Here is a 14,091-nt window from a genome sequence, read left to right as displayed (position 1 = left end):
CCACAGCAGCAGCAGCGCTCGCTGGGGCTGACCCCTCACTGGTGTCTCCCCAGCACAGGGATCAAACCAGGCACTGGTGTTCACCAGCTTGCCAGTCTGCAAACGCTGTCACCATCTGCCAATGTCAGTCCAAGCAGTGTAGTGATAATGGTCCCAGACTGGAGCAGCAGTTCCTTTGTTCGGCCACTCTGTTCATGGCACCCCCAGCTGTGGCCTAGCCCTGTTCCTATGACTGCCCTGGGCACCTCTGTGGCAGGGGGGCACTGTGGGCCAGGGCAGGGCAGGGCAGGACTGTCCCATCTGGACACCAGTGGACACAGGACTCACAGACAGCCCTGAGCAGGGAGGGGAGGGCAGGCTCCCTGAGGGGGTCACACACTGCACATCCTCGGCATCAGTGTGCAAGGAACGGCCCTAGTGTTTGGGACTGGGGTGTCAGACACACATGCAGAGCATGGGAGAGCTGCACCATCAGGGCCACGCAACACTCCCACACTGTGCTGGCCCTCTGGCCCCAAAAGCAACATGCTGGTGACGAGCTGCTCATTCCTCCTGGCTTCCTGCTGGGCCCTTTTCCAGTCTAATCATGTCAGAGACCAATGCCCTGTGCTGGGAAATTCACAGGAGGGACTGGGCTGAGTGGTCTCCCCAGGCAGAGTATTAGAGTGATACTGGCTTCCTCAGCTTCTCCAGAAATGCACTTAATTTCCAGCTGTCCACAGCACCATTGGGATGGAGGGGCTGAGGAGACTATCCAGGGTGACAAGATCTGCCTCTGCTGTTACAGTGCTACAGCTTCATTTCAGGGCCACGTTTGTACCTTTTAGTATGGCACAACCCAGTCTCAGCCCAGGTGGTCTTTGTGCCTCATGAGTCACCCTTAAATACCTGAGCTCTTTCTTATGAAACACCTGCCAAGTTCCTACAGCCAAGGAGGGAAGCAGGTCCACAGCAAGAGGCATTGCCTGTGCACTCCAGACTGGCCAGCACACAGCTGCAGCTCCTCCACCAGTGTCCATAGTGACCCTGAGGGCAGCTCACAGCCCTGAGCTGCAGCCACTCAAACACCATGGCAGGTGACAAGGGTGAAGAAGCCTGAGCCACTGCACTGGCCAGGCCCTGGGTCTCTTCCCTGGGACCTCCCTGACCACAGGAGCAGCAGGTGGGAAGCCAGCACAGCACTGCTGAGCTGAACTGGGATGGTGCTGATGGTGTAGGGTCTGCAGCCTGTGAGAACCCAAAAGCTGTTGAGATTTTCCCAAATTCCTGGCTGAGCTGGTGCTTCCACGCTCCAGTGAAGGGAAGGGCAGCTTGCTAGAGCCTGAAGCAGTACCAGAGAGTTGAAGCTACTGGGTTCCAATGACTGGAGCAGCCATGTCTGAAGGCACCGTGTTTGCTCTGGTTTCTGTGAACTATAGCACTATTGTGAGAGCTGGGATCCTCTGGTCTCGTGTGTCCTGCTGCCTGTATTTGAGCACAGATCCCAGAGGCCAGTTCAGCTGGTCCAGCCCCAGACCAGCCAGGGCTTCAGATCATAAGGATACAAAATGGGAACACCCCTGTCTGGCTGTTGGCCAGCCTGGTGTAGCCAGTGTGGGGTTATCAGCTGGGTAACTGCTGCTCCCATCCTGGGGCTTTGTCACTCTGCACTTGAGGCACTGCTGCCTTTCTTTGCTTTTAGGTCTCTGGGATGTGCCCTGAAAGCAGCACAGCCTTAAATTCTCACATACAAACTGCTGGTGTGAAGACTGTCACCCCTGGCGACCTGTCCTGTGCTGGCCCACGTCACTCACTTCCCACATGGGCAGGTGTGTTCTCAATGCATAAAAAGTGGTTTTCTGATTCACAGCTGTTCTGAATAACTTCAGACCCTTCCTGGACTCCCACCATCACATTTCAGCCCCAGACTGGATGCAAACCAGAGCTGGCTGCCCTGGCCTGGGCTGGGTGGAGATCCCCTGCCCAACCAGGCCCACCAGTGAGTGTCACTTACACCAATGGGTTTCCACTGCTTCCATTTGGTCTCCAGTTCAACAAGACAGTTCTGTTTAAACTCCAAACCACTTCCCATTAAACATTTGGGGAAGGGTGCTGACTGCCAGGGAAGAGCAGAGGCAGGAGAGAGGTCAGTGGGCACAGCCCTCTGAGCTGTCACAGGACAGTGGCCGTGGGCATGGCAACAGGTCCAAGCTGCATGTCTGAGCCCTCCAAGGAAACCCAGCACATTCTGGGGGGACAAAGAGCTTAAGCTTGCCGGGAAGTCCTGGGACACTCGCCCAGATGTGCTGGTTCAGGCAAACACAGACTAAGCACATGTCTGAGTGCTCCCAAAACCCCCAGAGCTCTCACAGCAGGTACTGGAAGGAATTTCAGGACCCCGTTTGGGAGGCTGGGAGAGCACATGCACAGGTTCCTGTCAGTGCAAGGTTGAGGATCCAAAACTCACCCTCAGAAATTACTTCCCTCAACAATTAACACACTGTCATGATAAGAATGCACTGTGATGCATTCTGCAAATATGTGATCCTGCTCACAAGTTGGTGATCACACACCCAGAGGCCACGGACAAGGCACGATGCTGTTTTGTCCAGGAGGTAAAATTGAAGGCACACATTGATCCCCAGGTTCCCTATCCCTGCACAGCTGAGTGCTTGGCTGTAACACTGAAGCAGAGCTGGGGGCTTTGTGGGAGGAACAGTGCCAGAGACATTGAGGGTTTTCCTGAAAATACGAGTATGCAGGGAACTGCTCTATGAATGACACCTCCAGGGAAGGGAGAGGGAGATGAGGCAAGAGGCGAATGATTACTGTTCCTGGGAATCATCTGTAGCAGATGAAAACATGTTCCTGCAAGCGGCAGGGCACAATCCAGGATCCTTCACCCTGGATAACCAGTGTTGGAGGAGAAGAAGGCAGATTTCCTTAGACAAACTGCTGGATTTCACTAAAGGCTGGAAGTTGGCACATTGTAGGAAACATGCCACAATTAGTGGCGGAGAGGCAGGGAGCAGGTAATTAAAGTTTAATTAAACAAATACTGCTATAGACTCAACAGTGTCATTTTACTGCTAAAACACGGGAGTTTGGCCACAAGCACAAATGTGATTTGCACTAGTTCTGAACACCCACTGCTTCCAGCTAGTGATGGGCTGTAAAAGCAGGGTCCTGCTGTGCTGGGACTGCAGTGTTTCAGCAAAAAGCTGCACAAACGCCACCGGATGCAAGAGGAGAAACAATTTAAGATGTGAGGTCTCCTCATCATGTCTCTGCTTCCTGCCAAATGCAGGGTGAATGGAGGTGTCCCACTGCTGCTCACAGCTTTCTGTATGGCAAACTGGGAAGTGTTCAGGAGCTGCTGTCTGAGACAGGTTCATCCCCATGAGAAGATGTACCTTGCTCAAGAAATACCCGAGTATTTCAGGTGCATATTCTCAAAATATATCCTCTGAAATGAAAATATTCCTGCCTGCACCTCAATTTCATGGTGGAGGAGGATGTATTCGTTACAGCTTTTAGCTGTGGGGTAAATATGAATTTCTAGATGGAATTTGGAGCTGCACCTCATTGCTCCCTGTTTGGACAAACAGAACCAGACCAAGTGCTGCAGGAAGGATCACCCCCCTCATATTCAGACACACTTCCTGTCCACTTGTCTGTTTTTCTGGAAGAGGCTGGAGAATTCTGGCATCCACATAGCACAACCCATTTAAAGGCTAAGGGATGACTGAATAGACTTTGAAACAGACTAGGAATCAATCTTGTAGAAACAAGAACATGAACAAGTACATGAAGGCTCCGCCTTGGAACTACCCATTATGGAAGCCTTCTCTCTTCACTGACAATACAGCGTGCAATATTCACAACCCAACCAAGGCATCTGAACCTTTGGAGCAATCCAGTGCTTCAGGAACAGGCTGAACACTGTGTGTCACCTCCTGCTGGGGGAGGAGGAGGGTCTGGGCTGTGCCAATGGGTACCCAAGTGCAGTGGCTGATGCAGCAGGGGGAATCAAGGAGACCAGCACAGATGTGTCTTTGGAGGTGAAAAACAAAAGGGGCCTCAGGGAACAATTTTTGACCTGTCAGTATTTTGACTGTCTCAATAGATGAGACAGTGCCACACACTACCTCTGTCCTCACTTCAGCTCTGTGACGAACCTACAGTTTTAATCACTGCAGATAATGAGGCCACTATAAAGTGTCCATCATAGAATCATGGAATGGTTTGGGTTGGGAGGAACCTCAAAGCCCATCCAGCCCCACGCCCTGCCATGGGCAGCAACACCTTCCACTGTCCCAGGGAATACGTCACTCAACCTGGCCTTGGACACTCCCAGGGATGGGGCAGCCAGGGATGGTTGCTTCTCTGGGCAACCTGTCACAGGGTGCAAGCTCAGACCAGCTGTGCTTAGATACAGGGTCAGTGATCCTGCAGAGCACAGGACACAGTGATGGATGGAAACCAAAATTACCCACAGTAGTGGCAGGCTGGGCACTCACACCTGGGATTAGGAACCCCAGCAAAACCAGGGAAATGGGGATGCTAAAGGGACAGCAACAGAGCACCAAGCCACTGAACTGTGAGCCCATCCAGGAGTCCCCAGCAACTTTCCAGGGATACGTCACAAAGAATTGTGACTAACACCTTGGCAGATTTCACCATCTATTAATTAAAAGGCCTCAGTAAGGTTAAATCTCCAGTCTGCATTATGAAGGGTTTGCAATTCAGAACAAAAGAAGAAGTGTATTTACTGAAGTTTACTCAGTTCAGGGAGTCCTCAAGCTATCTGGACCTTCTGGAAATCTCCCACCTGTGCATGCAAGGGACACCTGTGGATCACACACCAAAGAGGACATTCCCGCAGCTGCTGTTGGGAACGTGGCCCAGCTCATCTGCACCAGGGGTACCCCAAGAGACTCTGGGAAGGAGCAGCAGTGTGGGATAGAAATTATGTGGCTGAGCTGGTGGAGCCAGTGAGACTCCCTGGCTGTTTTAGGGAGGACTCTTGAGGAACAAGATGAGAACCTGGGAGAGTGCAGCAAGTTCTTAGCTGTAGAGCTGGACATCAGCATTTGTACAACAGACTGCAGCAAACCCTCAGGGAAAAATCCAGGGGCAGATTGACTGGGGCAGCTGGCAGTTTGAGCACTGTTAATCCTATGCACAGCAATGGAAGCTAAACCAGATTATATGGTGTGAGATGATAACTGTCAGGGTTAGAAGGAATTCCTGCTGCATTCTACATGCCTGACACATCTGCACAGGGAACGTGCCTCAACACAGAGCAGCTCATCCACTCCCCTTTGAACACCAAGCACAACCCACGCCAGGGACAAGCCAAGCAGCTCCCTGAAGCACGGCTCGGTTGGGCACAGCAGATCTCGCCCTGCTGCAGCTGGGACAGGGTGCTGGGAACAGCCAGCTTTAGGAAGAGACGCTCTGCTCACCTTCCAAAGGGTGACGGTCATTCTTTGGTAACTTGGGGGAGAGAGGAGCACTGTATGGAGGGGAATCTTGGGAATAGCGCTTTGTACCCCGGCCTGGTCCCTGCAGAGAGCCGTCTAACGAACTGCTTCTGTCTAGGAAAAGAGAACAAGCCCTCTTTAGGAGTGGAGACGTCCTGGGAAATGCAGTCGTTCCAGTGTCCCCTGAGCCCTGCGTGCATCACCAGCCTGGGCAGCCACCACTTGTTCAAGCTGCAATCCAGCACATCTGGCAGGGGTCAGCAGAGCAGAGTTTGCAGGTTTTATCAGACAAAAAGGGTGGTGAGAAAATTAACAGAGAATTTCAGACATCTTTTACCCAGGTATCACCTCCGACTTAATTCCATTTCTCCTCGTTCTACGCCTTGGCTCATCCTGCACAATTCCTGCTCATCCCACTAGTCACCTTGTAGATGCATGTAGCCCTTGGATGACTGGCAAACAGTCCGTGGATTATGTGCAAACCCTCTGTACCATACACAGTGCTGGATTAAACCCTACTCCAATTTGCAATCACACCCCATGGACCCCCAGGTGCTGTTACTGCTGCTCCTCTCTAAACACATCCCAAAGATGGGACTCTCCATATCCTACGCAGCAGATGGGATGTTGGGATGGGCTGCGTCGTCTCTGCACACACGGCATCAGAGGGTGGAGGAACACAGGATGGAAGCACTGACACTGATGGGGACAGCAGCCAGGCGAGCAACACAGGGGTGGCAGACCATGTCCCAGCTGAGGTGACCCTCCAGCCACCCCCTGCCAACATGGGCCACCAGCTCCCAGCTGGGCCCTTCCAGCCACCCCGAGCACAGGTGACACTGGAGAGCCCACAGTGTTCCCGTGTGAGGGCACAGAGGGGGCAAACGCTCTGACACAAATGCCAGGAACTGACACCAGCCCAGAGCAGCCCCAACAGCTGGCACAGGGCAGGAACAGGTGCAGGAGGGGCAACAGGTACGGCAGGGACTGAAGGGACTGACACCAAGGGAGATGCAAAATGCCCAACAAACGGAGGTATGGGTGGGAGGAAGCATCAGACAGGCACGGGTGAGTTGATCAAGGAGAAACACAAAGGTAGAGAAGGTACCTGTTCTATCAATATCCTTCAGGGAAACAAAAGACAAGCTGCTTGCATTGAGGCCCTGGGACTCCATAGGAGTATGACCAAAAAATACTGTAGCATTGCTGGAAAACCGATTTCCATCCTCAAGACAAGTCCCTGTAAGAAACATTTGCTACCCAGACAGAGAGGGGAACACATGCTCTTGGCAATGTCTCTGGATATCCCTGTGTCAGCTTGCACAGCCTTCTTCACCCAACAGCCCCAGAAACACAACACAAGGTGATGCCTTACAAAGGTTTCATCAGGTTTTGGTTTAGGTTATTTTTTGTAAAGTGGTTGACACTAAAAGTAATGCAAACACAGCAGGTCAGGTTATAGAAGTTCATCCTGGGAATCAGAAATGAGATCAGTGTAAATTAATGGGGGGATAAACCAAAAATAGAATTCTGCTTTGAAAGGACAAGTTTCAAGAAAATAAAGAAATGGAGTAACAGAAGCAGACAGAGCTGCACTCCGATCATCAGAAATAAAAAGAAAATACCTTCAGTTCAAAGATCCTATAAACCTCATGAATGTGTATCATCAAAGAGGAAATAATCTGAGAGGGAAGGACCCGAAATCTCAGTGGATAAATGCTCACTTTGAGAAGGATGTTGAGAACAAGCAGATCATTTACTTGGATAAAAAGGCCCTGCTCAGCATGGAGCTGTGCATCTCAGAGGATGGGGAGTGCAGGGATGAAGGGAGGTTTTTAACTCATTCTGTGTTTTGAGACAGTGCAAAGGCAAAGACAGGCCTGTGTTTCAGCTACAGAAGGAATGAGCACAGGGGAATGGAGTGAGGGGACACTGTGCAGAAAGGTAAGGACTGAGAGAAAAGGAAAAAGGGCTGTCCTTGTCTCCAAGTGACAGGACAGATGGGAGGGATATTTTACTGCCCCTGACTTGGGAGGCTGGTGGGAGAAGAGCAGCTCACCTGCCATGCCTGGATGGTGCTGTGGGCCATCCCGAGGCCATGGGGATGGAAACCTTCATGAGCAGTGACCATCAGTCACCTCATCTTGTCAGGGCAAAGCCACTCAGGGCTCTTACTTTAAGACACTGTACCTTGCACTGACTGCACTGGCACCTCCTCCCTGGCTGTAGAGCACACCAACACACCTGGCTCAGGTGCTGATGCACCTGTGACCTCCACCAGCATTCAGTGCACTTTTAAGCTGGAAGATGGTAGATTTAGACTGGATATATGGAAGAAACTCTTCCCTGTAAGGTTGGGGGGGCCCTGGCACAGGTTGTCCAAAGAAGCTGTGGCTGCCCCTGGATCCCTGGAAGTGTCCAAGGCCAGGCTGGACAGGGCTTGGAGCAACCAGGGATAGTGGAAGGTGTCCCTGCCATGGCAGGGGGTGGGAGGGGATGCATTTTGGTTCCTTCCAACCCAAATCATTCCATGATTCACTTCCAGCTGCAACTATGCTAAACACTGGGGGCAAGGCTCTAAGGGTAAAAGAAACAGGACAGGAATGAAAATACCCATTATTGATCAAGTCAAACAACTCAATGTCCTCAAACTGGAGATGTGAGGGTGCAGAGGAAGCCAAGAATGACAGCGCACCTCAAACTCTGGGCCTGCTGCAGTAAATTCAAACAGCACTCAGCAACACACTACACAGAGTGACTTGAAATGTGGTGCCAACATTTGAAAAAGAAGGTGAAAAAATGATTTTTACAACAAAATGTCCATGTCTGACCTCAACAGCACCACAAGGCTTGTGGCAGGCTCTGAAAGAAGGGGCAGGTAATACACATGGCACATTCTATGGCTGGTGTTCGTTAGAGGAGACTGACCCAACAGCCTCCCTGTGATGGGGAAATGCTGATCTATCACATGATGGAAGACAAATCAACCTCATTTACCTGGAATTCAGCAAGATGTTAGATATAGAGAGCCACCAGTTGAGACAGAGAATATGAATTACCAGAAGCCTTGCTCTATGCACAGAAATCTAATTTGATAGGAAAAGCTGTTGGCAGTGCACTGAGAGGGAACATGAGACTGGGGAGCAACTGCAAATGAATCTGCTTAAGCATCAGCCGTGAGCCCAGAGTCATTTAATAACTGTATTAATAACTTTGGCAGAAATTTTAGAGATTTACTGATGAAATCTGCTGATGTCTTCCCATGTCAGGCCAGACAAAGTAGGGGAAAATCAGGGAAGAAGGATACATATAGAACCAAGAACCAGCAAGGAGGAAAATCCAGTAGCCAAATCCAGATGTGCACTTGAAGCACTGTCCCATGAGCTGGGGATCTGCAGGTGACAACAGTGGATGAGAAGAATGGGATATGTGACCAGGACAGGTTGATCATCACCTGCTAGAAGGACACAGTGCCTAAAAGTGGCTGCAGAGACATCTTCTGTGACCATGGTGGTGCCAGTACTGTGGCACCAGGTCCTCATGAACTCCTACACAGCACGCAGGGTGGCATTCTGGCCACCCCATGATGTTTAAGTCAAACCAACACTGGCTGAGGAAAGCAGAGAGCACCCAAAAGATGAACTCCTCTGAGGGATACAACTGCTCTCCAACTATGTCCAAAAGAAAGAGAACCAAGATAAGCTAAATGAAAATATTAAGACCAGGAGACAAAGATACCAAGTTGCCCAAGAATAAATTTGGTTGGAAAGTAAAACATAGCTTCTAAAAACTCAGCAAAAAACTTTGGAGTAGTCTCCAGTGGAAAAGCAAAATCTGCAACTCCAGAGTTAATCCAAGGAACACCATGTGCTGTGGTGCTGTAACAGTAGGAGCCAGGGCTCAGTGGTCCAGAAGGTCTCTCCAGTCCCGTGTTTTCAGATGGCTCCAGGTCACATCATGCTCATGTTGCTGTGAACAGCAATCAGCTTCCCAGTTCCCTGCAAACTGCTGCTCCTGATGTACAACTCAGTCTGAGTCCCTGGTTTCCATTCACTCAGTAAGGCAGAATGGCAGCACACTGCTGACCTGGGGGCTGCTGCAGACCTTCCCTCTGCCCCACGCACACACACCAATTCTCCATGGCACCCACAGGGGTGCTCCTGCAAAGCCAGTTTGTTCTGGCAACTGAGAGCAGCTCCCTGTTCTAACCAGTGGCCTTTTACTGGAAGAACCAGCCCCATACAATACATTCCTGTAGTGGAGAGGAAACAAGGCAGGACATGCAGAACTGAAGGTGAGACCACAGCAGCCTTGACACCTAGTGTAATTTAAGGATGTATTGCACCCTCATTCCTCCATGACCAGCCCAAACCTCCCAAAATCACTAGTACTGTTTCCCCAACCTCACCAGAAGCCACTGTAATGTGTAGATAACAAAGTTTACCACGTTCTTTCAGGTGCCTGATAAAGGTGTTACCATGAGCAGATGCCCAACAAGCTCTGAGACATCAGAATGAACTGCAGGACTAAGTGCTGTCACTCCTCTGACTGTGGGTAATTTTTCTTTAACTGCTGCAAACAACTCTGAATCAGAGTTCAGGATGGGCAGGTCTCAGCATCATGTCAGATCTGGTGCTCTGCCTGAGTTTCCCTGAATTCTGATTTACACTTTCCCACCCTGCCCAACAGCCCTATTCTAGGCACAGACCTCTCATGGAGGTTTTAAACTTTGTGTGAGCTACAAGACCCTCTCATCCATGCCCAGAGCTGGGTGCTTTCCCTCCCACTCTGTTTTGCTCTGTCTCATGATGACAGGATACCTCCACACTGAAACATGGGGATTTCTTCTATTTCAGAGCTCCTCAGGGGACAGCTTCCAGTCCCAGCAACTAGTTCATGCTGCTCCTGTCCTTGCATTTCCTACAGTTCCTCTTCTCACAGCACAGCATGGCTTTTGCTCCTGGCCCTGCTGGCTCCAGCAAGGCTCTGCTCAGCCCTGGAGGAAGCAGAGGATGGGAAGATCCTCTCTCTCTCTAGACTCTGCCTAAGGTGCTTTGTGAGGTGCAATGAATGGAGACCCTTTGGCACTTGGCTGTAGCCCCTGCACCTCACGATTAGCAACTTCTTAAACAGTTCTTCCTAAGTGCCCATCCTTTTACATTCATACAACTTTTGCTTTTCTTGTCAGAGCCATAATTATGCAAAGGATTAAGTTTGGAAAGACCTCAAAGAACACAAGAGCTATTTGCTGACTAGAGGGGGAAGAAAGCTAGACAGGCGAGATCAGCACTTGTCAAGCACCTAAGAGGGTGCAGACAGCTTTGATCCTCTCCACGACTGACATTCCTGGAGCAGGAGCTCTTTCAGAGCCCCCAGACAGCCTGAGGGACAGTCATCACCCCAGGCTTGCTGCCACTGCCCAGCACTGTGGGGGAACTACTGGGCTTGTTTTTCACTGCTTCTGCTTCAGAGCAGTTTTGCAGCCTGACAATCTGCACTGTGGCATGAACTGTCTTGCTGGGGTGAGCTGCTTCAATGCCATGCCAAAGAAAACAAAACCACCTCTGCCTCAGATTGTTGCATGAGAATGACCCCTGAACAGGCCACGCTGTCACTGAGGGCTGGATGCCCTGGCTGCTGGCAGTAGATCCATGGCCAGTGTGGAAACCGCTCTGCTTTAATTAATTTCTAATTACAGTTTATGTCCTGCGTGTTACCATTCTCCCTTCTCATGCAGTCTTTCACCTGAATTCCTAGCTGTATGAAATCACCATAATCAGATTACAGGAAGTGGGAAGGACTGGGGAACAGGAGAGGAGAGAAGACAAGGAGACAGCACGGATGAGCGGAAACCTACAGTGGAGATGGAAACCAAACTGACAGGCAGAAAATGCAACTGGAATCCTGCACAACAAGAGCCCTGAGGGCATGTGCACGACACTAGGTGTGATGTAATGAACCCTGCGAGAGGGCTCTGGAACAGGAGCCTGCCTCTGGAGATAGAGATAAAATCTGGGTTAAGACACGGAGAACCTGGGTCCCTACAGCGCCGCCCCCGTCCCAGCTCCTACCTGGTAGATACCTGTCGTGGTCGTACTCGTGTGAGCGCTGCATGTGGCTGTTCTGAGTGAAAGGCTGGTTCCCAAAGAGGTTGTCACTGCGCAGATTGTGGCAGAGCTTCTCCAGGAAGCGGAGGACGTAGGTGATACTGTTTACTGCTGGCAGGTTCAGAGTGTGCTGTTCCCGATCAAACACAGCTGGAGACAGAAACAAACAGAGCCCAACACGTGAACCCCCCACAAAGGCGGGAGGCTACGCCCAGGGCCGCACAGCCAGCTCCTGTATCTCAGCATCGCGGGGTGTCTAGAGCCAACAACGCCACTGCCTTCCGCTGTCGGGGCAGGCCAGGACCAGCCTGCTGCACGCAGCACGGGGCCGGGGCGGCAGCGCCAGGGAGCTGCGTCCGAGGGAACGGGAAGGATTCGAGGAGGGGCCCGCGCTCCCAGATCCGGCTACGCACGGGCTCAAAGGAAAATGAAAACCTGGGGTATTTCTTGTCTTTCCGTGAGGAGTTGTGGAATCCCCCCTGTTGTGGCTCCTCCCAGGGCTGGGGCAGTGCAGGGGGCCGGTCGATGGGGCAGGATTGCTGCCCAGGCTGATGCCAGGACTGAGCACTGCCTACTCCAGCAGCTGTGCCCGCAGGCCATGGGAACTGCTCCGCTCTGAGTCAGCCGTCAGCTGTTGCTTCACTGACACAGATGTGTGGCAAGAAAGAGAAGACAGAACTCTTCTGTCTGCCCCTGGCCTGTGGCGGCACCGAGCTTCAGGACAGACATCTTCCAACGAGAGAATTCTTGCAATGACCTCTCTGGAGGCAAAGTGCTGCGGGCCTGTTCTCACCTGAGATGACCTCTCCCCCGTGGCCTTGTTTTAAGAAGGAGAAGACTGTTTTCTGATGATAAGCGCAATCAATGCAGGCCTGTACTGCTTGCTGCAGGACAACAGAAGCTCGAGCTGGTCCAAAATGGTCTGGCAGCTGCTGAACTTTCTTCTTGTCTAGGTGGGGCCCAGTGCTGCCGTTCTTGTTCAAGTAAATGCAAACTGCCAAGATGAGAAATGTGTTTGCCATTAACCCACTCAAGAAAGCAAGAAACAGATGCCTAAAATCCAGCCTGAGAGATGCTGAGATTTTAAGACTGTCCAATTGCTCACAAAGTGGAATCCACCACAAGTGCCTGACTGCATCCTCACAGCACAGCCGCTTCTAGAGGGGAATTGCCTCCAAAATCTTCCTGCCTTCACGTTCACCTTCCAAACTTGCTGTTTCTCCCATGCTCTCTCACCTGTAGTCAGGCTGTGGTTTCCATGCCAGCCAGGTAAGGTGGCTGTGATGTTCAGAGGGGAAGAAAGAATGCAGCCCCCACTTTCTAGGGGTTCCCACACTGTTTTCTTTTTAGGGAAACTGGCTTCTTTACGTTCCTCTGAAAATTGGCCAACTACATTCTGGGGAAACAGAAGGCTCAGCCCATACCCAGTGCTTGACCCAACATGTCAAGAGCAGTTTTGCATTAGGCTTTTCTGGCCAGATTCATCCTCAGCTGTAGCAGCGCATACACTTGTCACTGCTGCTCCTCCTCCTCCCCTATTCCCTCCTGTCCCTGTGTGCCTCGATATCCTGGCTGGAGCTGACAGATCACAGTCGTCAGCAACTCCCGTGCCCCTTGTGCAGCTCCAGCAGCTGTGCCTGGCACGATGTAGGACATCTCATGCTCAGGGCTCACAAGGAGTGCTGCAAACCCGACTGCCCCCGGGCACAATGTGCCATAACAAGTGTCCCTGGAGAGCTGTGGAGTCACCAGCATGCAGGGGAAAGGGGTCCCTGCACTCAACAGGTGGGCTTGCAATCTTCCTACTTCATTATGTCCAAATGGACTGAGTGATAAACAGCTGATCTACACTCATGTGCCTCTCTCAGGCCAGCCTTTCTGGAGTGGTAAGGATGGCTAGTTTACAGGCTTAGGAAGAAATGGGACTCTCTTGGGGTGTTGCTGTCTGCCTGCTGCAGTTCCTAATTGTGCAATCCTGTCAAGAATGTGGTCCAAGACCCTCCTTACCTGTGGGAGCCTGCATGGCAGAGCTGGGGATTGTAGCAGCGTCCTGGGGCACAGTGCTTGTGTCTGGCTCTGGGGTACTGGTTGTTGGAGAGGTGGGTGCGGGGTTCAGCAATGTCCTAGGTTTCCTCTGCAGAAAAAGAGGAGATATTTCTCCTTTTACCCCTGCTCTCCTTTACCACCCATGATAACTACACTCTCTCCTCTGCATCCAACAGACAAGGCACTGTGGAACATGACACATTTCTGATGGTGATGACGGGGTGTCTCAAGAACCTAGTAATCAACATGTGTATATTTTACAAACCACAATCCTGAAAAATAACAAGCCTGGGATCTGCCACCTCCGTTTGACTCAGACTAGCCACACACAATGGACGGGAGAGCTTATTCTACCCTTTGGCCATCCTGTCATGCTCCCAGCATCTGCCATGCTACTCCATAGCCAATGCACTTCCAAAGACATGGATTCTTGATGGAAATGATCTTTAGGACACAGACATTCTCTACAGCTC

General features: G+C 51.3%; 1 protein-coding gene across 8 annotated transcripts in view; it reads right to left on the bottom strand.

The window, feature by feature from the left end:
- SCMH1 (Scm polycomb group protein homolog 1) overlaps nt 1–14,091 on the bottom strand; it is a 69,559-nt gene that overhangs the window by 4,998 nt on the left and 50,470 nt on the right. For 4 of the 8 annotated variants that reach the window (XM_085081176.1, XM_085081174.1, XM_085081179.1 and 1 more), the window contains 4 exons: nt 13,580–13,706; nt 12,366–12,566; nt 11,537–11,722; nt 5,448–5,579 (listed from right to left, as the gene is read on the bottom strand). In XM_085081176.1, coding sequence (XP_084937302.1) covers nt 5,448–5,579; nt 11,537–11,722; nt 12,366–12,566; nt 13,580–13,706 — 646 coding nt within the window. The remainder of the gene's footprint in view (nt 1–5,447; nt 5,580–11,536; nt 11,723–12,365; nt 12,567–13,579; nt 13,707–14,091) is intronic. The other 4 variants (XM_085081177.1, XM_085081181.1, XM_085081178.1 and 1 more) reach the window with 3 other exon arrangements.

Source organism: Lichenostomus cassidix, chromosome 23, assembly GCF_008360975.1.
Source record: "Lichenostomus cassidix isolate B80296 chromosome 23, HeHo_3.0, whole genome shotgun sequence".
NCBI lineage: Eukaryota > Metazoa > Chordata > Aves > Passeriformes > Meliphagidae > Lichenostomus > Lichenostomus cassidix.
Note: the sequence above shows the minus strand (reverse complement) of the source record. Positions and strands in the feature narration are given on the sequence as shown.